This window comes from Magallana gigas, chromosome 1, assembly GCF_963853765.1.
Source record: "Magallana gigas chromosome 1, xbMagGiga1.1, whole genome shotgun sequence".
NCBI classification, from domain to species: Eukaryota; Metazoa; Mollusca; class Bivalvia; order Ostreida; family Ostreidae; genus Magallana; species Magallana gigas.
Genome location: NC_088853.1, coordinates 67,522,061 through 67,549,927, shown reverse-complemented (window position 1 = coordinate 67,549,927; position 27,867 = coordinate 67,522,061). Strand labels below are relative to the sequence as shown.

The 27,867-nt window shown below is 32.0% G+C and overlaps 1 protein-coding gene across 1 annotated transcript; it reads right to left on the bottom strand.

Annotated features, from left to right (window-relative positions):
• Window positions 1-17,487: 17,487 nt before the first annotated feature.
• LOC136270273 (uncharacterized) lies at window positions 17,488-18,989 on the bottom strand. The gene is made up of 2 exons (XM_066067474.1): window positions 18,883-18,989; window positions 17,488-18,297 (listed from the first exon to the last, which is right to left on the bottom strand). Exon 2 carries the CDS (start codon window positions 18,279-18,281, stop codon window positions 17,586-17,588), a length of 696 nt encoding a protein of 231 aa, XP_065923546.1. The 5' UTR covers window positions 18,282-18,297; window positions 18,883-18,989; the 3' UTR covers window positions 17,488-17,585.
• Between the last annotated feature and the right edge of the window lie 8,878 nt (window positions 18,990-27,867).

Sequence of the window (27,867 nt, the reverse complement as noted above, 5' to 3'; positions counted from 1 at the left end):
TGATATGAAAGCTAATGAACATGAGATGATGGAAGATCAATGAAAGTTTGTGGGGATATTTTATATGAATTAATATATAATAATGAGTTATGTGAAATAAGGTTACTGACGGTAATTTTAAACTCACATGTAAATAACTGTTTGCATATATAGGTAACTGAAAGCGTCAAAACACTCTGCATGCCCAAACAGGCGTCAGTTCTTGATAGTTTTGATATATTAAAGACGAAAATTAAACCAGTTTAATAGATCATTTATGATTCCGGAGGTGCTAGCTGATGCAATTCATTCACTGATCAAGTAATAAATTTACGGCCCTTTTCTGGTAGTTTTGCAAAGGTTCTGCCATCGTTGGTCCAAAAGGAATGCACTTTACCGGCCCGTTTTTCTTTAGTAAGTTCTTGAACGATGCCCTGTCTGTATTGGCTGAGGTCCTTTGTGATGAAGAGTTTTTCAATTTTCTATTAGATTGGTATACTGAGTGTTTTTATTTTCCAGTTCTTCATTTTGCATATAATTTGAATATTTCCTTTGTATTTGGTTTTCAAATGGGGTGGGATCTTGAGATTTCGTCTTCAGCCAGTTCAATGTTTAGGTGATCCTTACAGATACCCATGATAATGTGATCTGTGCTGATGTCAGTAAGATCACCAGCAGGAACTGGACAATTATAGAATCTGAGCGAGATCGTTCTCCCGTATTGCTCTGGATCATCGATTGTGTCCTCAAAATTGCAGATTTGGTTTTGAAGATTTTTCAGCCTCTAAGATTTTTTGAGACAGTGAATCTAATTTTGTCGACTCAGACAAATCTTTAAATGCTGATTGGATTGCAGCTTGAATAGTTGGGGCTATTGCATTAGCAAGAACTGGAACAAGCTGGGTCCTAAAGTTTTGATTTTGTTTTGCAGGGAAAATAAGATCTGGTAGGCTGTAGGTGTTACCCTGGGTCTCAATTAAGAGGGCTGTTGTGTTGCAGAAATATTAGTAGAGCTACAGGGTTCAGAACTGGACTGAGCCATATTCAGAGTCGTGAAATCATCAGTTTTACTACAATAACTACTCTTATTTATTTCCGGCAATGAAGACGAAAACGCTCTGCGTCTACAGGTATTTGTAATATTCTGTTATGGACTTCTTTGTTTACGTTTTGATCTTGATACACTTTTAGCAGAACTTTCTGAAGACATGAGTAGTTATGAGTAGTTAACAGAAATAAATTCCTACAAGTCAAATAGCCTAAATATGTCCAAACTAAGCAAGAGTAGCCATATAACAGTCTTGATCACATTGATTTGTAATTTTCAACACAGAAATTCTTAAGTTACCCCTCAACTTTCCTGAGCTGCCCACTAACGTCTGTTTTGGTCGCCATCTTTGTCCATATGTATGGACTATTGTGTATGTGTAATCTCTCATTTAGAAATTTATCTCTAATAATTGTAAACTTATGCCCTCCGAGTCCAAAACTTAAAAGAAATATACCTTATCTTATATCTTAATGTATACTGATATTGTATTAATACGTCACACTTGTATATGATATGTGGTACAAAGAGACGCCATTAATATAGTTTATGTTAATAAAACACAGGTGAACTTTCGCTGTCGGAGAATGTAACAAACACCAAATATGATTTGGACCAAACTAGATTTTGTTAGAAACCTTTCCTTACATTGTTTGTCCAGTATCCTATTATCCATTCTTGAATAGTCAGTGTGCATAGACATCTACAACAAATCAATAATTTATTTTCAGCCAATAAAGAGTATATACTTCACTTAAAAAACAAAGAATTTTCTACTTACATTGTCAAATATGAGTTTCATTTTTGATTTGATTAATTACATACAATGCCCTGCTTTTAAATCTTAACTTATGGCAATTAGTGACTGTGCATGTTTAGATAAACTCACACAAGTAACATGTAAAATACGACATATCAAACACCAGTGTTGTTTTAGTCAAAAGATAATATATTTTATCTTGAAACGCATATAAATATAGATTAATATATGTTATAAATACAGAACGGCAAAATTGTGTTATATCTTTATTCCATTGAAAATATTAATCATGACACTTACCAGAAAAAATTAACCTGTTTGGGTGCGTACTTATAGACACACACCATTTTGTTGTATGCGACATAAAGACAATGATTGTTGAAATCATAACTTAAGCACTGTGGTGTTCCCATCTCTAGTGATTCGGTAAGTAAATGTGTCAGGAACTGACCATCTCTGTCTATCAGCTGAACTGTTTTGGATCTAGTATCACACACAATGATGTTTGACAGCGTGTCAGTACATATTCCTTTTGGCAATATCCCTGATTCTGGAGGATGCCCGGTGTACGAAAAAAGATGGTGTCCTCCACGGTCTGTCACAACCACCGCACCAGACCACAGGGAATAGTCAGAAACAATGATATTCTCGTTTAAGTTCTCTGTTATATATCTTGGTTTTGTATACAGTTCAAGTTCTCTGTCGCCTTGTGGTATTTGTTGTGTGATTAGTCCAGTCTGGTTGTAACGAATGATTTTACCTTTCCCTGTATACTCAGTTATCTCACTATACATTCCAACAAGAAGATCTCTATTGAGCGGGGACCAATAAACACACTGTGGTTTCCATGTAGAACCTGTTGTTCCTACAAATGTGGTGGTTTCCTTTCTGTCCATTGAAACTTTGTTGATATTATGATTCTTATCAATATAAATCAGCTCCCTATCACTATTTACTGTGTGCACTCCATTAGATAAATTGTTGCATAAATCATTTATATTATGTATTATTTCACCTTTCGTGTTCGTCAAAAAGATCATGTTTTCATCACTTATCCAGACCTTGGCTGGTGCAACAAAGGAAATGTGATTACCACCTTTGTCAATTGTAACTGTGAAAGATCTAAGTAACTTAGAGGGAAGCATCAAATTAGGGAGAAACAAATTCATATTCACTGGTTTTTCTTTGTTTCCGATTTTTATTTCACTCTGCCAATTCATAACAACGGGGGCTTGATAAAGATATAAACACATTAGACATTAATGAAAGGCTATTATGTTACATGTATTTTTAAATTGAATAAATAACCACTCTTTCTTCTATAGCAATTATAATCTTATGCTATGCTATGGTATGCTATGCATTGAAATAATGCAATGCTCTGATATTTGTATGTTATGCTATAAGAAATTGAAATGAAGGGCTTAATGATATGCTATGCTATGCTATGCTATGATATGATATGCTATGTTATGCTTAAAAAACGCCTCATACAGAAAAGTTCCAATCATTTCAAGGTAAAATAATAAGAAGCCAAAGTTTAACACTAATATGCAATGTGAATATTTGTTATCTGGAATAAAAACGTTTAATTCCGGGTTAGAATCATGTTATATGCTATGCTATAGTATGCTATGGTATGAAATGACGAATGTGAATCTATGTGAAATTGTATTGTATGATATGATATGATATTCCAATGCTAGGAAATGATATTCCAATGTAATGGTATGCTATAGTGTATATTGTAAAAATATGCTTTAACTGACTGTACAGGAATCCAGTTAAAATCTAATTAAGAGTTTTGTCTTAATCTTCATCATAATTGATTTAAACTTTCCCCAGTAATTATTATTTATAAAGCAATAGTGTGGAAATGAAACATTTCTTCACATTAAATTTAACATCAAGTAAAACGGAATTCCAGCACCTATATTCAATTTTAAATATCATAAAGCAAGAAGAGGTCGATGAAATACAACGACGTATAGTTCGGTAAATAGTAAGGATTATAGATACTATTTTTGTAGGAGATTGACTATTTATTATACTAATTTTTTTTAGATATGGTTTCAAATTAAATTTGTATCGTGTTAATTTACAGTTGTAGCTTGAATACACATTAATTAAGCGGACAATTGTTTAGACGCTTCGTTAAACTTACTCATATTTCAAATTTTAGAAACATGTTGATTTATTTCAATTGCTTTATCTTAGCCTTATAGGGACATGGCCAAGATTTTGGTAAAAAGAAATCCGATTTAAATGTTTACAATGCTTTAGTAAGCCATTTTCAATAGGCAACTAAAATTCGAGTGTCATATGTATAAATATAGGAATAAATAACAACTCTTTCTTCTATAGCTTTTACAATTTTATACTATGCTATGATATGCATTGTTAATGCTATGCATTGAAATTAAATGCAATGCTCTGATATTTGTATGTTATGCTATTAGAAATTGAAATGAATATGCTATGCTATGCTATGATATGCTATGGTATGCTTAGAAATTTGAACAAAAACGCCTCATACAGAAGAGTTCCAATCATTTCAAGGTAAAATAATAAGAAGCCAAAGTTGACCTCGAAAGATAAAGATTAAGAAATTGGAGTCATAGTTATACTAGCCCATGAAATTCCATGATTTAGGAAAGACATTTTTTGTGTAGGGAAGATTTTTTGGAAGTATAGTATAGGCACTATCCCCCTCCCCTCCCCCCCCCCCCCCCCCCCCCCCCAGGCGGATTAGGATTTTCATGATTTTGGGAATAAGTTTGTTTTCTCTCTCAATATTTCTGAGAATCAGTCTAGCCCCCCCACACTTTCAATTTCCTTCCGAAGCCATTTGTTGCGATAAAAGCGAGCCACAAAGCTTAGAGTTCATTATTATGTAAACAAAGCTATTGTTTACATTTTGAATGGTGAAGTCAAAATTCCAGATTTACAACTAAAATAAATGTGTTTAACGTTAGAGACAATTTATTTATGCTTAAAATGAATAAAAAGATACTAGACAAATCAGCTTGAAAACTATTTTTTACTGTTAAATTGAACCTTTGTAAACAAAAACAGGGCACAAGCCTTGTTTACTTTATAAAGTATTGTGAGCCCTGTATCTTGGTTATAACTCTACGAATGACTCTCAAATTTAATTTGATCGTTAGAAATGCATTCCTAAAGCATTATTAAAATCAAACAGAAAAATAGAATTTGACCAGCATCATGACCTTGCCCCTTTTAAAACCCCTTTCATTGTGGAATAACACATCATCACAAAATGGTTGACCTCTGATTGAAACGACATATCGTTTTATTAAAAGGATTTTATTAACGATAACACGTCACTTAATGAATAGCCGAGTGGATAAAGTGTCGGGCTTGTGATCCGTACATCCCGAGTTCGAATACCGAAGGGGCTTTTGTTGTTACTTACTGAATTGAAATTTTTAGATATTCATTTTTTATCCCCAAACTGGAAATGTTTCGCTTATTTGACACATGTTCAGTTTATTTTTGATTAAATCTTTAAAAATCAAATAATTTTATGCTAATTTGATTGACTTTTTCCAGGTGTGTTATTCCACCTTAAAGCCCCCTTTAAAGTAATTAGGTGAAATAACCAAATGAATATGTAAAACTTATGTGGTTTTACACTAACATGTGGAGTGATATGTAAATTACAATAAAACAATGCATTCATCAAATACTTTATCTTTTTATGCTTTATATATGCAGATTATTATTTTACTTTTATTTGCTAACATCTAAGCATACTTACTCGTTTTAACGCCCTTTTTCTTGATATAACTGTATACACACAAAGTGTTGTTGAAGCATGTTCCAACCCAAAGACGGTGAGTGTTGACATCATAACTAAGGCTTTGTGGTGAGAATATCCCTGATGGTCTTATCAGTAGATGTGACAGGAACTGGCCGTCCTTATCTAGCATCTGTACTGTTTGATTATCACATACCAGGATATGTGAAAGCGCATCAGTACATATTCCTTGTGGATGAAAATCTGATCCAGGTAAAATCCCTGTGTAGTTGAAACGATGTTTCCCTCCACGGTTTGTCACCACTACAGCTCTGTCACTATCAGACACCACGACATCCTCATTCTTGTTTTCTGTTATGAATAAAGGATGTCTATACAGAGCTACGTTTGTGTTATGATGTTGTTCATGTTCAACGCTGTCGTGTTGTATTTTTTGTATCAATTGTCCTTTCTGGTTGAACCTGATCACGATACCTTCCAATGGTCGAGCTTTAGTCATACCGACCAGTAAATCCCCAGTTGACCATGAGCAATACACACACCAAGGTGTCCATATTGAGTGTTTTTTCTTCTTAAAAAAGGTGATGGTCATACTCGAATCCCGTGACATTTTTTTAATATTATAATTTTCATTAATATAAAACAGTTCATTTTCACTATTTAATGTGTGGGATCCGTTACCATATCTACAAATATCATCCAAGTGATGTAAAATTTCACCTGCTGTACTTGTAAAGATTATATTGTCTAGACCACTGACCCAAACTCTTTCTGATGTCGCACAAGATATATGACGACACTGATTAGCTTCAGACACTGTGAAATGTTGCTGTAGCGTAATGCAAGACCTCAGTTCCAGCGGACACTTGTTTTCTTGCTGTGGGGTTTCTGTCTCATTGGATTGGATTTTACTCCGTAAATTGTTCACATCAGTAGCGGCTACATTAAGATCTACATGATAAAGCATATATTACTTTCATCAATTGACCTTTAAATTTGAATCAATTACAAAATGTATTGACATTATTAGAATTACGAACAGTATATGCATAAACAATCATTATAACAATATTATAGGTAACTCTCATTTATCTCAAACGTTTTGTGCACACTACCCTGGTAAACCTTTGCTTTATTAACGGGTGACGCTATCTGAAATATTTCCGGTCAGAACAATTTTTAAAAGGGCCTTAGCGGGGTTGTTTAGGAAGCATATTGGCAATTTAGTGTCTTATTTTACATGTAACTATCAGATTCAAAATCGTGAGATTAAATGACCATGATTTAATGATGAACTTAGTATTATCCTTTGAAATGAATATCAGTGCAATAAAATCAGGTAGTACAGTACTGCCACATTGATGCATTATCACTTGACAAAGTATAAATGGCTAACGTATATTTACTTAACATAAAAAGATATAGAGCAACACTACCTGCGCTTTCCGTAAAACAATAAACATATCGTGTGCTGCATCAAAACATCACAAAGCACAGGATTCTAGTTTAAGTAAATAATGGTTCTTACATATTCAAACCTGCATGGTTGATCTTTTAGTAATTAAATGCAGGTTTGAATGATGGGGATCATATACATTTGGATTTAAGGCTAGCTTAAGATACAGAGTCTGATCTTTATTATCAAGCATGTTCAGAAAACCTTGTCCTACCTCAGACACATTTGCATGATAAATGCGATTCGTGTTAAATGATGTGTCTTATTAATCTTTTTCTTATTATAAGCGATAATTTATCACATACATGAACTATGTTGTACATGTAATATGAAATTGTATTTTATCATATTCGATATTGAATCATTTGATAAACTATTGTAAAATATGATACAATATAATTAAAAGAGTTATAGCATAAAAACTTGGTTTATTTTTAAATAAAGCAATATATGTTTAACCTAGATATATCTTTCTAAAAAAATTTGTTTCAGAAATTAGGTTGAATTACCTAGGTTTCATGACTAAAAGTTGAATGTCGTGTGAATTTGATCGGAAAGCATTGTAAACATATTCAAATTAAAACTGTCAGCATTTTGTATATATGTTCACAAATAGTTTTATTAGTCTATTAATTTTTGTGAGTAACGGCGCTCCATGGAGTGCCACAGTCAGCTAGTCGCTGACTGTAAGACCGGTTTTCGAGCATGAGTTAGTTCCGGCCAGGTCGTTGTTGGGAGAAGGTGTGTCCTTCTGTATGAACCTTCGTGGAGTTTGAAAATATGCTTAAGGACCTGTGTGGCCTATGTCTAATCATGTGTGGAGTGTTTGAAAAGTATTCCTGTGTGGTAAAAGTACGATAAACTGTGTTGACATGAAAAAGCTTTTAGTTCGTTGAAATCTTTGCTTTTGTATGCCCCTATGCTGAGATTGCTCGATTTCCAGTGAGATTTCTATTTGAGAACAGATGCGTCAGAGTATGGTATATGTGTAGTTTTGTTGCAAGAGCATGAGCGAAAGTTCCCAATTACGTATGCAAGTCGAAAGTTGAATATAAGAGAAAGAGGTTATTCAGTCATTGCGAAAGAATGCTTGGCTATAGTATATGCAGTCAAAAAATTCCAAGCATATCTGTACGGTAGGACTTTTGTTCTCGAGACTGATCATCAACCTTTGGTGTATCTCAATAGATCAAAGATTTCAAATGGAAGGTTGATGCGATTGGCAATATTTTTGCTGTCAAACAATTTCACGATACAAGCTATCAAAGGCATTGATAATGTAGGTGCTGATTTTTTGAGTCATCACGTGAAGTAGCCTGTTTGTGTTTTTTTGGGGTCAAAATATGGTTTCCCAAATTTGAAACTTGAAAGGGGAGGTATGTCACAATTTTGTATATATGTTCACAAATAGTTATTAGTCTATTAATTTTTGTGAGTAACGGCGCTCAATAGAGTGCCACGGTCAGCTAGTCGCTGACTGTTAAACCGGTTTTCGTGCATGAGTTAGTTCCGGCCAGGTCGTTGTTGGGAGAAGGTGTGTCTTTCTGTATGAACCTTTGTAGAGTTTTACAATATGTCGTAGGACCTGTGTGGTCTATGTCTAATCATGTGTGGAGTGTTTGAAAAGTATTCCTCTGGGTAAAAGAACGATTAACCGTGTTGAGAAAGAACAGCAGTGAGAAGTATTTTTCTTTATCATTTCAATTTAGAATACGCATACTTAAGTGTAAATATGTTGTCCTTTGGTTAGTGTTTTATGACATCTTTGTTTGTTTGCATAAAAATATAAAGTATGGTAGCCCGACGGTTGAATATAATGTGTTGTTTTTAACAGCGAGGTGTTGTAATTTTCACTGAGGACACGACAATGAATTGAATTTTAGGTGACTAGGTGAGTGGATGTGGTCGGTTATATACATGACGGTATATTCCGTGGGTGCAGGACAAGGACAAACTAACCATCGTGGACCCATCGTCAACGTGGTAAATGTGACACACGCGGACGCACAAGCACTTTATGAGTTGGTGATATAGTCCAGTAACATCCGTGAAGAAAGGTTTGATCTAAGTGATGGACGCACATGTACCAGGTTATGCGATATACATAAACGTGTGATGCATCCTTGTCACCAATGATCAACCTGAATTGTGGTCATAACTATGCACGTACCTGCTGCGGGTGAATTTATTTATTAAATACAACTTCCCAAAAGCACTGTCCAGACTAAGTTTTCATAAATGACATCAGCCATAGTCGGGTTATCTATTCTATTTATATATCTTGGGGGGGGGGGGTATTTAGGGGGTTAATTTATCTTTGTTAATATGGTTTGTGTAAAGTATGTTATGTGATTTTTCAGCTATTTGCATGTGTGAATTGAGTGTGTGAGTGTGTTTGTGTGTAGAGGGTTGTATGCAGTAGCGATATATGTTTTCTTTACACTGTAAATAAAGTCATTTTCACGGTTCTGCCTCTTTATTGTTTCAAAGTTCAGTTTATAAACGAACGAATTGCAGGCCTTTTAACACAAATTGTGACAATAAATCTAAGAACATTAGTAAAGTTTTGTGGTGTGATTTATTGAGAATTGAACATGAGAATACTAGGAGAGACGTTAGTTCTATCAATCATTCGCTAAAAGGTATGTAAATTTGCTTTTATTTCTCGACCAGGCTTTCCTCTGTCGTTGTTTACGATATGAAAATCCGACTAGAACAACACTACCCCGTATATATTGAACTTGAAATTATATAAGTATCGTTAGATTGGTCATTGCTTAAATTGAAATTAAATTTAGTTTCACGATTTTGAATATAACAGTCAAAAAAAGACTGTAAGTTGCCCATATGCTTTTTTAAAGGGGCATGGTCACGATTTTGGTAAAATTTTATTTTTCTGTTTTTATTATTTACAATGCTTTAGGAGTGCATTTCTAATGATCAAATAAAATTTGGGTGCCAGTCGATGAGTTTTAAGCAAGAAACAGGGCTCACAACTCTTCGTCATGTAAACAAGCCTCGTATCCTGTTTTTGTTTGCACTGGTTCAATATACCAGTAAAAAATCTTTTTACGCACAAATAAACAGTTCCTAACGGTTAAGACATTCATTTGAGGTCTAAAACTGGATTGTTTACTTCAACGTTCAAAATGTGAACAAAAACCTATTACATAGCGAAGAATTGTAAGCTCTGTAACCCTCTAATAACTCAACAAATGACACTCAAATTTTGGTTGCCTATTAAAAATGCCTTACTGAAGCATTGTATACGTTGAAACCGAAAAAAAATGATTTTTGATCAAAACCGTGACCATGCCCCTTTAACGCCCCCGCGATGTAATTGAATGAAAGCATATACACAGCAAAATGTGCCACATATGTCTCACATATATTAAATTGTGTGATACGAATGTGACCTCACGTACGTTTAACGTGATTTAAGTACCACATATGTTTGACGTACGTTAACGAACACACATGAAATGTTTGTAACACTTGTATTAAACACACGTGATAAATACAATACATTTAACGGATGTGGTTTCAATGTATATTTTTGTTATGTATCACATACGTGCCAAATGTAAACTATTTTAAATAGAATTAAAAGATTTTTTCTGTTCAGTTCATTCTTGATACACTCCATCTTGTTGTTTGAACCGCTTTAATTGATTGTCCAAAAAATCAGTTGATCTTTGGGAAACATTCCATTTTTTTTGCATTTTCACAACTTGTAAATCTAAAGTTAGAGTAAGAGAAAAACAGATTTCGAGATTAAAAGTGAATTTAATTACTTCAAAAAATTACATTTTTTACATTTTAATCTCTATTGTTGTCATTCCTATAACAATTTATATTACTTTTAATATCTTTCATTTGCAAGTTATGAGAGAGAGAGAGAGAGAGAGAGAGAGAGAGAGAGAGAGAGAGAGAGAGAGAGAGAGAGAGAGAGAGAGTATAAACTGTTGCTTCTAGAATATTCATCCTGATTTCTGTCCAAATCCAACTTCTTACTTTTCAAACGTTTTGCTTCTAGAATATTCATCCTGATTTCTGTCCAAATCCAACTTCTTACTTTTCAACGTTTTGGACTTCCTTTTAACATGTTGATATAAACTAAGGTACAATTAATGCTATCTATTATAGTGTTTGCTATTTTTTTAAAATTTTAAGTTTATAAATGCGTCTTATCTATCGACAGCTACTTTATGGTTTTCCATCAGTATTGATTATTCTAAATATAAAAAACCTAGTAAGCTGCCGATATCTAGTTCTGTGGGGAAACTTATCGTCATTAATTCAACCCGAAGTTTCCCGGAAAACACAGTTACAGCTACTCGCTACATGTTGTAGGTTGACTCTTTTGCCATCGTCTATTGTACGATATAATTTTCAAATGAACGTAAATGAAAAGGAAAGCTTGACAATCCTTCCCTTTGTTTCATTCATCCTGCAGTTCGATCTTCTGCTTCTGTGACGTAAAAATATGACGTATGTTTGTCAACAACAAAGCCAATTCCGGCTTAAATCCAGATTTGTTATCAATTTTATTTGAATTTGAATTTAATTTAAAATTTCAATACTCTCGTTTGAAGTCATGTTTTTGTAAGTTCGATGGTCGATAAAACACACATGTTTAACATATGTTTTTGAACTCATGTTTAACATATGTTGAAAAATCACCCATGATGCACATATGATACACCTATGTTCCATATATGTTTGTTCTAAACAAATGTGAAACGTATTTGGCACATTTTACTGTGAACATGATTTGGAAACAAGAGAGATTCTTCATGAAGAACAAGAATCAAGTTCAAGAAACACAAGAAATATAAATGAGAGACTACAAAACATTTTGGGCCTGAAATGTGAAGGGTCCGCCCCCTGTACTTGGTTGCCGATGGCAGATTCAAGCTCTCATTATTTCAAAGATATTTTTAACGAGTGTTCAGACTTACTTAACAATTCTTGAGGTATATAGAAAAGAGTGTTCCAGGTGCCGACCCATTATCTCTTTTTAAGGACCAAAACATAACTTTATTGGTGATTTATTGTTAAGAAATATTCAGAACATCTTCTCTTCTATATTGCTTTTCAAACCATTTGTCATTTTTATAATACCAACAATTTGATTGTTCAGTCCCATAAAATTTGATCTTTTGGGTTCCTCAGAAATCAATAGTTTTGTCTTTCGAGTTAAAAAGTGCAAACCAGTTTTACAACAGGCATATCATATTCAAACCATAAATAGTTTCTGAGAAATTATCTGCACAAATTGAAAAAAAAAACTTGATAATAAGAAACGAGTACGTTAATTACCTGAATTATATATTTTGTTCGTTTTTCTAAGAAAGACACATTTCAACCAAATTTTTAAGAACAAAAATTTATTAAAAAAAATTAACAAAAACTTAGCGATTTGCTACTTAGCGATTTCACATCGTTATGTTGGTATTTTCGTGACACAAACTAAAGCAAAAACAGTTCACAAATGAAACATACATTTAAAAAACGTCTAAATATTTGCGTCATATATAAAATAATTTGAAAATCACGATATAAAGGTATCTGATATTTTCATACATCTGCAGCTTTGTTAAGGTGTACTATGAAAATTTCAGCGAATTTAAACGTTCATAAAGTTGGTTTTTTTTTGTTTTTTTTGTTTTTTTTTTTGATGAAGTGTTTATTAGTAAGCCAACTGCTTCTACATACATCACGTACATACATCAGAAATTTTCAAGGACACAAAGTATGTTTAAGAAAGCAACGAAAACAATTACATCAATAATGCATATATAGTGAACGTTTACTAAGAGAGAAAAAAAAATACATATTGAGCACCTTTTTTATTGAGAGAGAGAGAGAGAGAGAGAGAGAGAGAGAGAGAGAGAGAGAGCACTTAGAGTGAGTTAATCACAGGGGTCCAAATTTCCCAGTCTGTATTGAACTTATCCATTTCACTTCTTTCGTTTGCACAGAATTGGAATACTTTATATAACTGTTTTAAATCATTCATAAGGGCATTTACTGTTAATTGGTTTTTCTGGCATCTACTTCTGTATATGTATTTTTTTATCAATATGAGTACAATATTGAACGCTTTTGACTTCATATCATCTAAGACACCAAAAATAAAAGTTTTATTATCAAGGACTATTCTAATTCCTTTAGAGTTGCAAACTCTAACAAATTCTGCTAATAAATGTTGTACCCTTGGATATTCCCATAATAAGTGATATATTGTTTCCTCAGCATCTTCACAAAAGGTACATAGATTAGTATCCACTTTACCAATTTTATACATAAAACTGTTTGTAGTTAATATATAATGGTTTATTCTGTACTGCAACCATTGAAATTTAGAGTCTGAGGTAATAATAAAAGGTAAATGAAATATTGAAATCCATTGTTTTTCTGTAAAAACAAAATGTCTACTCCATTTTTCTTTTCCCACTGGTGTTACATTTGTCTGATTTAATATATCATACATTGGCTTTGAACCTTTTTTTGTAAATACAAAGGTTTTAATATTAAATGGTATAAGAGGTTTGAAAACTTCATTTCTAATGAAGTTGTATTTCCTTAGATCTGAAAGTACAGCTTGTCTTACTCCCATATATGTTAAATAATTCATTTGAATATTAAATTTTCTTTTCAACATTTCAAAATCTAAAAAGTTTTCATTTTCATCAAACAAGTCAATTACACATCTAACTCCTTTAGCATACCATGATTTATAAAAAAAAGACTGATTTCCTATCTTAAATTTATTATTGTTCCACAATGGCTGGCAACAATAATCCTGCCATAATTTTACATTTAAGTTATCTTGGATTTCTTTAAAAGCTATGGTAACTTCCTTCCAAAAATCATTTTTTAACGATTCTTGCATTTGCATAATATAATCTGAACCTGTATTTAATAGCTTTTCTAAATTAATAGAATTCTCCAGCAGTGTTTTCCATTTTGAATTATTATCCTTAATTAATCTCCTAATCCAAGTAGACTTTAATCCTTTAATATAGGAATTTATATCAACCATCCTTAACCCACCATGTTCATACTTCTGAGTACATACTTGTCTTTTAATTTTATCACATTTTGAATTCCAAATAAAATTGAATAGAATATTGTTTAATTCTTTTAATGTTTTACTCTGAGGGTTTGGTAAGGCTATAAATAAGTGGTTTAATTGTGAAATTGAAAGAGACTTAACCAGTGTTATCCTTCCAATTGGAGTCAAGTGTCGTTTGCTCCATTGTTCGATTACAGATTTTATCCTAACAAGTTTCTTGTCATAATTAAGTTTTACAATTTTATCTAAATCTACATCATAATATATGCCCAAAAGTTTGAATTGAGTTGTCCATTGAAAATTCATTTCTGAACAGATTTTTTCTTCAGAATATTTTTTACTTCCTATCCACACAATCTGAGTTTTTTCTTGGTTTATTTTAAGACCAGATAATTTATAATAGTCATCTATTTCTTTCATGGTTGCCCTTAATGATTTCTCAGTTCCATCAAGGATTATTGATGTATCATCTGCATATTGTGATATTAAATATTGGGTGTTATTAATTTTGATTCCTGTAATATCTTCATTATTTTTAATTTTAATTGACAATATTTCCGCACATAATAAAAAAATGTAAGGCGATATTGGATCACCTTGTCTGCAGCCTCGTCCAAGTTTAAAAAAGTTTGATAAAATGCCTGCCTGGGACACACAGGACATAACATTACATTGAAAAGTTTTAATCCAGTTACAGATAAATAGGCCAAAATTAAAATAATTGAGTGTATTTTGTATAAATTCCCAAGCAACAGAATCAAATGCTTTCTCAAAATCAATCATAACTAATACCCCTGGAATATAATTATTTTCTGTATAGTTCATCAGATCATAAATCAATCTAATATTTTCCCCTATATATCTTCCAGAGATGAAGCCAGTTTGGTCATTACTGATAATTTTATTTAGAACAGTTTTTATCCTGCTTGCTATACAACCTGACCCAATTTTGTATATAACATTGAGCAATGAGATAGGTCTCCAGTTACCAAGGGAGAATTTACTCTTTCCCTCCTTGGGTATACAAGTTATAATTCCTTGTTTCTGAGTAGATGATAATTCTCCTACTTTATATCCATAATTTAAAGATCTAACAACAAAGGAGCCTAATTTATTCCAAAACATTTTTAAAAATTCAACTGTGAACCCATCACTGCCTGGACTTTTATTGTTTGACATACTATTTAAAACCGAAGAAGCTTCCTTATATGTTATATATCCTTCAATTGATTTTCTTTCATTATCAGATAATTTAGGGACAGAATAATCTTTTAGGATGTCACTTAGTGAAATATCTGTACTTTCTGTTATCATCAAATTATTTGCATACAAGTTTTTATAAAAATTTTCCAGTTCATTTAAAATCTCCTCTTGTTTAACTATTTCTATCTGTTCATTATTTTCTGTTAGTATTATCTTTGGAATAATTTTACTAGTATAGTGACGATTTTCTAAATTTAGAAAATAATTAGTTGGTTTTTCTCCCTCATTTATCCATTTAGAGCGTGAACGCACCAAACTACCCATGACCTTATAGTTTCTAATATTTTCTAATTCTTTTTTCTTTTCATTTATTTTATCTATATGTTTTTCATATTCCTTTTCCAATTCTAAAAGCTCTTCTAGTAACCCCTTTTCCTTTTTTGTCCTTTGCTTTTTTAAATAGCTTGCATATGAGATAGTTTTTGATCTAATTTCCATCAACAGTGTCTCCAAAAAAAGCTGGTCGTTAATTGTAAATTGGATTTCAGAATCTGGAATATCTAGAATAGACTCTTTTTTGTACACTGGAACTGCATATTGGATTTTAATTTGATTAATATGACAGTTAATACTTTGCACATACTCTAAATCTTTTAAAAGGGAGTTGTTAAATTTCCAAAGGCCACTACCATGTTTAAAATCATTAAACTTTAAAGAGATAAAAACAGGAGAATGATCTGATCTATAGCTTATCATGATATCACTATTTCTAACTTCTTTTATAAGTGAAGCTGAAATAAGAAAAAAAGTCTAGACGTGCTTGTTTCAGAGGTGTAGGTTTTCTCCAAGTATACCTCTTGTCATATGGATGAAATTCTCTATAGATATCTACTAAACTGTAAGACATCATATGCTCTAAGACCATTTCCCTCGCTTTCGGATTATTAACATGTAAGTAATTATAATAATCTTGACTTGTATCTAATACCAAATTAAAATCTCCAACAATAATCATCTCATCGTTTTGTAATTTGTTAACAATATTGCTCAAATTCTGGTAAAATTCTGGAGAATCCTCATTAGGTCCATACAAACATACTAAGCTTAACTTTCTATTCTCTATTGAGATACTAAGTGCCAATAAATTCCCTGTATTCTCTACTTTGATTTGCTCATGTATTTTGAAATCAAAATTGTTATTAAAGAGAATAGCAACTCCTCTCGATTTCGAAGAAAAGGAATTAAAACAAGCCTCATAACCCCATTCGTTTCTAATATCTTGTTCCATCTCCTCAGTAAAATGTGTATCTACTAAACATAAGATATTACATTTTTGTTGTCTATAGAATTGAAAAATATCTTTTCTTTTCTTAGCATCATTTAATCCTTGACAATTAACCGAAATGATTTTAATTTCAGCCATTATTAATTACAGGTTTATTAGTATATTTCATTAAGATCTGTAAACACAGACTGGGCAAATATATATGCAAATTATCGGCTCTTAGATCTGCCTTTCCTAGGCGTATATTTTCCAGGATAAGTCTCATTTCAGTAACATGAAAAGAAAGAGAGGGAAAGAAAGAGAGGAAAGAAAAGAGTATGATTAGTTTCTGAGGATATGAGTGCATATTCTATATAGTATTTGGTATTTTTTAGCCGAAAAAGAAAAAACACGCCAAAATACCTCGACCATATCACTCAGCGACACTAAACCGGACAATTGTAACGAAAAGGAAAATACAGAATATTAGATTGACGATAGTAGACAGAATATTTCCGGCGTACTTAGGTAACACAAAAAGAGATATAAATAAATAATTAATATATTTTAAAAAATAAATAGGTAAATAGAATTGCTGAGATGTATGCGAATTACTTCAGAAAATGTTTTAATTCGAACTTTATAAAGAAAAAAAAAAAAAAAAAATAACACCGGGTAATTATACAAAGAGAAGGGAAATATAAAATGAAAGTTGACGACAATAGACAAAATATTTCCGGCGTACTAAAGGTAGCATAAAAAGATAAATAAAAAAGAAAATAAATTAATAAATAATACTAAGGTAGATGAAAAAAATAAATAATTATGAAAATAAATAAATAAATAAAAAAAATTAATTTATAAATATATAAATAAATAAATGAAAAAAGGAGTTTAAGGAAACAATGAAAAAACTCTTAAATTTAACGATATTTACAAATTACATATATGTAATAGTTATTCCTTGTCATTATATTGGTTGGGTTGTATTTTAACCATATGAAATAACAAGTTCACCCATCCAGAGTATTGGCTACCTCACACAAGTGTTCCTCCATGATTCGCCAGCGGTCCGGACCAAGGTGTCTGGGGCCACTCCAGCGCGTAATGACCACACCCACGTTGTTTATTTGATTTGTTTTCATGTATTGTAGAAGGCGTCGGCCGGCACCGTGCTCCCCGTCATCCCAGAAACTTTCATGAGTTTTCCCCGCAGAATCCACAAACCTATAGACCAGAATACGGTGATCTGCCGCCGCAGAATATGGATCAACACACACCTTTCTGTACAGGTCCTGGACCTCTTCCACCGAGCTAACTTTTACACCCGTTGCCAAAATTTCGGAACCCTTAAGTTTAGTAGGCTTCGTTGAATGTGTGGGTAGTTGTAGGGCATCAATCGCGTCTGGTGTTAGCTGCAAGGCATCCGCCGTCTCAATCTTTGGAACAGGATCTCGGTAATATTCCCCATTGGGTAGGATCAACCGCCCTCGTTCCACCTTTGACTTAATTTTTTGCTCCCGGAGAGAATCTGAGATGGCATATAACCTTTTGCGCTCTTCAAGCACTACAGGTAGGTCTTGGGATGTTATAAAGAATGGTAATTTAACCCTTTGTAGTTTCTTAGCTTTCTGTGCTTGCAGAATCTCGTCTTTCTTGCTTCTGTCTACCAATTTTGCGGTTATTGACACTGGTCTGGAGTTCATCATGCCCTTTACACTGTTCCTGTGAATACGAACAAACGAGACATGCACCCCTAAAACTTCATGAATTAACTGAGGAATGCTTTCTGATAAGTTCTCGCCGGGGGTGTAAGCAAAATTATGAATCAAAATGTTATCTCGCATTGAACGAGAACGTAAATCTGTTACTTCATGTTCGAGGTGGCCCATCTTTCGATCCATCTTGATAATCATCGCACGTAATAAATCGACTTCACCTCGAAGTTGCGCATTTTCAGAACGAATAGAGTGAATCTCATCGTAATTGCATTCCGATTGTTCGGACACATATTTCAGTGATTTGACTACCCCAGAATCCTCATCTTCGATTATAGATTTTATTTTGGTAACATCGTCAACCAAAGATTCATACCTAAAGAGTTTGTGCTTTAAATTGTTTATCGAAGTCTGTAACTCCTGAATACTTTTTTTTACATCTTTGTTTACCTGGCTCGATGAACTCAGTGAACACTGTTCGGATTTTTTAGTGACCCTTTGTTGTTGTTGGTTTGTTGACATTTTCATAAATAAACGTCTTTTCAATATTCAAAATTGTCAAAAACTTTATCCGAAGATGTTCATAACTTACGAATAGGAATTCTGTAAAATCCCAAGTAAATTGCCACTGGAAATCACACTTTTTCGGCTAAAATTTGTCCGGTCAAATTTACGTGGCCATTCCTCAGGTAGGTCACGTGACGTTCATAAAGTTATCAATTATTACAAGTTATTCTATTATGAATTCTGATTTTAAATGAAACAGCATAATATATGCCACTTTGTATGACAGTGTGGTCCCCTGAATTGACAGTCACGTGATATATTTTGATATATCTCCCACAAGGAGGTCATTAACAAACTTCAATATAGCAAAAACTATACTTGAATTATAAATTTAAATGATAAATAAATTATACCTATCTTGGATATTCTAAAATGTGCTGCTGCTCTGTATAGAGTTTATCTTTTATTACAATACATATCAAATAAATGGGCCTCCGATTGACCGTTGGTTCAGAGTATTCCGTTTTCGAAGAGTTTTATCTATTTTTTCATTAAAACAAATAGATTGCTTTATGTGTATATGATTGTCTAACAAAACGGGTATTTCTTATTTACTTGTATTATTATACAGAATAAAACTTAAAATTTCCGTTATACAACAAAATTCATAACTCAACTTTACTTGAAAAACTTTGGTTAGTTCTTGGTTTTGATGTGTTTGCATATATCTGTCAAAAACTTGTAAAGCATATAACATGGGTTATCTTAATGTGAGATGAAGAATTGTATATCTTATATATTTTTTTAATACATATTTTATATAAAGTTTAAAAATTCAAATAAAAAAATAGAGGTTCAACTGGGGATTGAACCCTGGCCGCTGGAAGTGATGACCACTGTCTTATCCAGTAGGCCACGGACGCTTATGTAACAAGATGTGTTTTTTATTACATCATAATATTGTTAGTTAATCTATAGGAAAATGGTTTGAACATTTTGAACACATATGTGAATTAGTATTATTTTGATAATGATAATGTAAGGTACTTTTCATATAGTGTATGGATATAAATAGTTTTTCTTGAAAGCAATTTTATAAAGAAATTGATTTTGTTAGATTTTCAATTATCATAGAGATTATAAATTTCGGACAATAGCCATTTTGTTTGTGACCATTGCTGAGGCCAGTTGTGAGTTGAGAAAACTTTTGTAAGTAAAATAATTGTACTGCTACTATATTGTATTGAAGTAAAGTTAGTTTTTTTATCAGTAATTATATCAAAGTAATCATTGTATCACAGATGAGAGTATATGTTGAAATTATCAAGAAAGTTTACAAAGTTTAAAGGTTTCACAGTGAATTGTACTCATGATTTGAATACAGACTAATGTTTGAAAAGGGTACAGTGATATTGATTTTACATATATTTTTATACAATTATAGACATGCATATTTTGCATAGTTTCATGTCTAAATGGTTTGTTTCAGATATTATCTACCAGTACATGTAATACAGTTCCTTTCACCCTTATTTAGGGTAGGTACATGTGTACTTGAGAAATTATTGACTATGGCATTTACATATTGTCAGAGTATATTTTTAATCTGCAACATTGCATATTCAATATTGTAATAGGGTTATTTCTTTTTATGACCATCATTTATTAAATATAAGATAATTAGAAAAACAATATTTCGTAATTGAACATATGTGTCATTATAGTAATTGAATCAATTGTGATGCTTTATGATTGTGAAGTTTATATGTGTATTATGTTTTGTAGGAGCGTCACCATAATAATAATAATAATAATAATAATAATAATAATATCAACAATAAACGAAGTACATCTATACCATACTCGTTTGTTACATTAATTTTATTTGAACGACGTTTTGATTTAAGACTGAAATTAGTTAAAGCATAAGCATGTATAAAATTATTGGTGACATCGACACATTAATATTCTGATAAGAGGATTTCTTATGTTGTACATTACCTCGGGTTGTTTTAAAAGTCATATTGTTTTTATCACAATCAGGGAAACATTTATCTGCCGTTCCTTCGACAATGCACTTATTTGTTTTATCATTAAAATTTAACAAACATTAATGTAAACAGATTGCAATATTTGATTGACATTTTGCAATTTAAACAACACAGACTTATTTGTTTACATTCGAACTATTCTTATTTAGTTATGATTAGTATGATACATCTTACTAGCATTCAAGTTATGGTGGAGCAGACTTACCTGCAAAAGCCTCTTGTCGCGTAATATAGCTGTAAACAAACACCTTATTATTTCCCCCTGATCCAACCCAAAGACGGTGAGTGTTGACATCATAACTTAGGCTGTGTGGAGAGAATATCCCTGATGGCTTTATCAGTAGATGTGACAGGAACCGACCGTCCTTGTTTAGCATTTGAACAGTTTTGGTTTTACCATCACAGACCAGGATGTGTGAAAGTGCGTCAGTACATATTCCCAATGGATACAGTTCCGATCTTGATAGATGTCCTGTGTAGTTAAAACGATGTTTTCCACCACAATCTGTCGCCATTACGGCTCCATTAGAAACGAAGGAGTAAGATATTATGACATCCCCATTATTGTTTTCCGTTATATATTCAGGATCAAGCAACAGTTGTTGTAAACTATCTAGTCCTAGGTTTGTTTTATCGTGTTGTGTTATTTTTGTAAATTGTCCGTTCTCATTGAACCGGGTAACCTTGCATGCCCCTTTTTTATCATTGTACACCCCAACCAGTAGATTCCTAGTCCACGGGGACCAGTATACACACCGTGGTTTCCATTCACAATTTGGTGTTTGCATAACAATAGTGGTTGTTTTCAAAGATTTGGACAGTTTGCTGATGTTATAATACTTATCAATATAAATTAATTCATTGTCACTGTTCACTGTGTGTGCTCCTTTCATTAATCTATTCGAATCTCTTGAATAATGCAGCGCCCGACCTGATTTATTTGTTAAAATGGGCGTTTTTGAAATATCACTGACCCAAACCTTGTCTGATGAGGCACACGAAATTTGATTTAATTTGTCAAAACCTATTACTGAAATAGATTGATATAACTTGGGACTAGACATAATTTTTAGCAGACATTCATTTCCTACATGTCGTTTTCCTTTGTCTGTGATTTTGAATTGACTTAGTAACTTAAAAGCATCTTTTCTTTTTGGTGATTCATTCATTGAGATGAGGTTGGTGGTGTGACATATAAGATGTATTTGGGAGAGACAGGTTGTTTTAGTGAATAAGAGAAATTGGAGTGCAGAGGTAGCTGACTGTTCATGCATGTGTTCAAGTACCTGTATGCTAGAAATATGTCCGTTCATTATTCCTCTCTGTTTTAAGCATCTGTGTTTTAGATTACCACGTAAAATGCTATTAATATTTTTAATTATTGTTTGAGCTTTTTTCAACATCTCAGATTCATAACGAAAAAACTTTGAGCGACATGTTTTGAAATCAGCTTTGATTCCTGACAGAATGACAGGTCTGCAAAAGAGGGCCTCACTTCTGAGGGTGTGAATGGTTTCTCTTAGTTGTTGTCGGTGCATACTATATGCTGATATTACATTCAGTTGTCTGTGTGTTCTGTGTTTTCTGCAATGATAACAGACAGGCGATTCGCAAGTTGTACAGTATTTTTCATATATCTTATCAGGATGCTTCACATAGACTTCTTGTTTAGGGATCAAGTATACCACAACGAAATGGTCTATTGTGTTAAGGTCTTTTACATGGTTGTCTTTACACTGGAGACAAAGATCGCACTCGCACGTTACACAGTAATATTCTCTGTCCCCGAGACACTTTGAACACTTGCGTACTCTATATTGAGCACTTGCTTTGTCCATGATGTGGATGGTCAAGGTGTCAGTATTGCAACCTGTTGCATAAAAATATATGGGTTTTGGGATATATTACAAAATTTCCATATTGAAACAAGTTATGGGGTCAAAAAGAGAAAAAAATGGATTATTTTGCTCACGGGCTTGTCTGATCAACGATGTCAGTTGGCTGATTTGCCGATTGCTTAAATGAAATATATCATTTGTACATGAATCAAAATGTAACAGTGTTAAAAAATTAGTTGTTACGTTCTTATGACATTTCTAAAACTTTAAGTCAGTTCATGTTGTAGAATTTGTTAAAAAGGACTTCTTTAAAATCATAATTACATTTTCGAAAAATATTTAAATTATATTTGTATGGTGTATGCCTATGCATACATTCATGCATATGAATTATGAATAATCAATGTTGAATTTTATGTCGACCATCAATGCATGTAAAGTAAGATAAAAAGAGGACAGTTTCTGATCCTAATTTTTTAAAGTAAGGTAATTCAAGACAAATTTTTTTTTCCTAATGAAAGAGCAAATATAATATTAAACATTAAGGGTCCGATACTATATATTTCTAGATTTAAAACAAAGTATTCTTTATATTGATAGTTTTTAACTACATACGCTTAGAGAGATTGTATTATAGTGGTTGCTTTGGTTGTACTTGTAACTTATTACATTATATGGAATTATAATTACACGGCTAGAGATTTGAACCATTGAACTGAAATTAATCGGTAGTTATCTAATTTTAAAGTATTACCAAGTTTGATATCAGTCAAAAAATCTGTTATTTCTCAACAACATTGTTAGTTTTAAAATACTCTTTATTTATTAAAAAGTAAATAATAATAATAAAATATAAAGGTATAATGCATCACAAAAGTTTATTATTGTTTAGAATTAGCTGGATCATCAATAATATTTCCTGTATTTCCTGTATTCTGATAAATGTAAGGGAAAAAAAGACGTGTTCAGGCACGCTTATTTCTAATTTTACCTATGTTCCTCTGTTTTGCTCTACCTTCAACTGTCGAATTTTTAAAAAAGCAATTTGTGTATAGCTATCGAGTTAATATAAATGATTTTAATTGATATATTGGTTGTATTTATAAAAAAAAAGAGGTTATCTTTTTTAACCAGAGCTATATCTGAGCATCACACTTTCATGCTGGAATGCATATTATTGTTAAAGTGATATCATAATGATATATACACTGAAAACAATACTCACACGTCTTTGGACGCCTACGTAATGGAGCTATACTGGCACACAATTTCTAACACACATCGTTTAGTATTCAAATTGTTGAACACATTTCTTGATTGGTAAGGGCGGAATCTTAAAACAATCCAAGTGTTTACACTCATATAATTTTTAAAAGGAATAGTGCAAAACTCGATTTCTGGTTGATGTAACCATAACCACTCTTTATTTGATTTTTATATACCAGTTATCAAGTGCCCCCCCCCCCCCACTAAAAATATATCTTAAATTGATTTTTTTTACTAAACAAAGGAATATTCGAAAGCAATCTCTTTTGAAAAAAAAAATCTGTTCATTCATATTTAAGATTTTTTATGCAATCAATTTTCCTGAACATTAAGACTGTAGTCGAATTATGTAGAAATTACGTTTTGCTGTAAACCAGTACATCTTTCACATTCATTCATTCTATGTCATTCGGGCAACACAATGGCTGACAACATTGATTTAAATTCTGAATATGTTTAAGTCACGCCTACGCAGCACTGTTAAGGCTGACTATGAACATATCAGCGGATTTAAACGTTCATAAGACGATGCATCTATAATTACAAAATATTTATATAAAATTATATTATCATGATATAAATGTGATATTCCATAAAACAGTATAGTAAATGCTACTTTGAATGTCACTTTGTGTGGTCCCCTGAATTGACAATTGCGTGGTACGTGTTGATAATTCTCCCGAATATAGGTCATAAACACATATCAATATTACAAGGGCATACCTTATTTGAAATAAAAATTAAAATGATAATTAAATAATAATCTTCTGGTCAATTCTGAAAAGTGCTGCCGCTTGGCGTAAACTTCATTTTTTATTAGAATAAATATCGAAGAAATGAGCTCCATTAGAATTTATATGACCTTCACATAATATTTTACGTATTTCTTAAATCATTCTATAGATTTTATCAAAACATCAGCCTTTTTCAATAAATTAAAACATCGCTATGATTTATTAAGTGTATGCCCTTGTAAAAGGCAGATTTAGATAGGTTTCCCGATGTCAAACACATCGAACGTGAACATTAAACACACTAGAAATAATGCACGACCTAAAGAATAATCACATGTCGAATCAAAACAAGCATAATAGATATGATTTAATGGTATGGTAATTGTTTTAAGATTATGCTCTGTTTATTTATAAAATGCATTTTCCATGTTAAAAAGATTGATTGACCCGCCTCTCTCTACAATATAACGTCACATCGACAAGTGCACCGCAATCAGTAAGTTATTTGACTACAAAGTTGCACACAAACACAGGAAAAGTATCCACATGTGTGCAACGTGTTAAACATCTATTTTACATATATATTTTAAACGTGTAAAACACATAACAAGAGCACACCTATATAAAGTGTTTTCACACATATTTAACATGTGTCTAATATGTGTTAAACATGTGTGAAATTAAACATAGCATTTTTTATATATGTAAAGCATATATTCTATATGTGTAATATATGTGTTTCAATTTATATTTGAAATTCATATATAAATTTATTTTGGTTAGCGATTTTCAATAATAATGGTACATCTTTACTTAAGCCTTCTTTTAAAATATATTAAGTACAGTGTGCTTCATATTGCACGCTATTCCTTGATACCAATACATAGTTCATTAGTATACTATTACAGATGCATACCAGGCATATAACAAAATTAATAACAAAAACTTCATAAATTTGGTCTAAGGAGTTTATTCTTCATTGCCACGTTACAATTCATTTCTCTCTTCCTTGTTCCTGTAAATAAAATGAAAAATTCACATACGTAGTTATGTTTTGATTCTATTTCAAATTAGTTATTATTTTCCATGTCTCTGTTTTACATGATACACTTGTTGCACAATCCAATGATATAACATTATATAGATTTAAAACTAGAATCTATACAGAAAGATATTAGATAAGTAATCTAGGTCAGAATATGTACTGATATTGTATAAGAAAAAAATCACAACAAATCTTTTAACTGACCTCTTGGTAACTCTTAATTCTTCTTTCTTCTTTTTCCTGCAGAGGCTCCCATATATTTCATCTGTTGTTTTTTTTATTGATGATAGAACTCTGGTGACAGAAAAAACATCTCAAATTAATTTAAAGTCATTGTATATTTCATACATTGAATATATGAATTAAATTGTCATTTAAGAATCAAATTTTCATTTTAATCTAAATACATGTATTTCTGTAACAGAACTTACATATATGTGGTTTTTACTATAGTATCATGTATATAATATTATAATTCTCTCCTTTAAACTCTGGCCAGAACTTCTAACATTCGGTAAACTTTTCCTTCATCCGATGTTTACCATTATTACAGCTATGGACTGAAAAAAACCCTGAAACATCCAGATTTTCAGAATTGTGTGTACATAGCATCATATATATTTTTTAATGTTGTTTTGCAAGAACATGTTACATGTCATACAATAATTATAACAAGTGCTGTTAATTGTTAACAACTAACAATTTTAAGTAGTCTGAGATAAGAAATAATGAAACAAACATGCAGCCATTAGTGGATACCAAGCAGCTTTAACAGAATTCTGATATCCACATATTTTTGCAACAAAACTGGTAAACTAACCTTAAAACCAGCCATCTCTCTGTCGATCTAACTTCAACTTCCTTCTTTTCAATGCATTGACCTTAGCAATGCATGTGTGGACTTCTTTCTAAAATGGTAATAACAACTTAATACAATCGTCAGAGGTCTTTAAATCGGCATAAAATATGTATTTAATTTTGAGGAGGAAAACAGACATAATATTTGTTTCAATTTAACTTGAATTCTTTGTAAAAGTTAGATTTTCAACATTTAAAAATTACGGTGCAAGGTACTGAAATTCTTAATTTTAACAATGCAGTCAGAACGTGTATCGATTTAATTACCATGATTTGTCACTTTTATACCATCCGCAGGGTAAAAATATCTATGAACTCAAGAAGAATGTCTAGATCTTGAAAAATTTATGTCTTCCGTAAACTGTCTGAAAATAAAGTGTGTTTATAAACATACAGTAAGAACTCACTTGATATAATTATGAAGTAACAGACTGAACATTTTAGCAACTTGTTGCATAATAAGGAACATTTCAAAAATCAATTTAATGTTCAGTATTGATATATCAACAACAACAACAACAACAAAATTATGTAAAACTTTCGACTTGCAGCTTTAAGTTTTATGGAATCCTATTTTACTTTGCAACGTGCTTTACTTAAGTCTTTTTTTTTCTACTTTCACTTTTTTTTAAGATTAAAATGTGTCTTGTCTAAATAAAATGCATTTTATAAACATACATTAAATGTTGGCTAAATTTTCAAGCATTGTTTTTTCTTAATATCTACTTTTTGCCAGCTACAGCTGCTGAGTTGTAGCTCTGTGGAAAATGTTTACCAACAGACCCACCGTTTACATATAGCAGATGTAGTATATACCTTTTTGAGTATATATACATCAAATCCCCATATTTGCCAATACGTTTCATCTAAAAACTTTCATCAATTTCATCTTAGTATATTGGATTAGCTTCGATCGTTGACAATGCAGGTTTCTTGTTTTCAACCCGAATTTTCCTTGATAACACAAGCTATGAGCTACTTTTCGCGTTATAAAATGACTAATGTTAGGTTGCTACCAGCAATATCTATATAATTTTACAATACAAATAAATGAATAAGAATGATTGAAAAACCTTACCTTTACCCTCAAATCGAATCTGCAAATTTAACATCTTCTGCCTCCGTGACGTAAAAAATGGCGTATGATTGCAAACGACTAAATTTAAGCCAATCAAGATTTAAATCCGGAATAGGTTAACTAATAAATTTTCTGTAAGTTAGTCGGCAAAAGTTTGTTTTTTTTTTAAATTTTCTTTTTACATGTATTTACTAATAAAT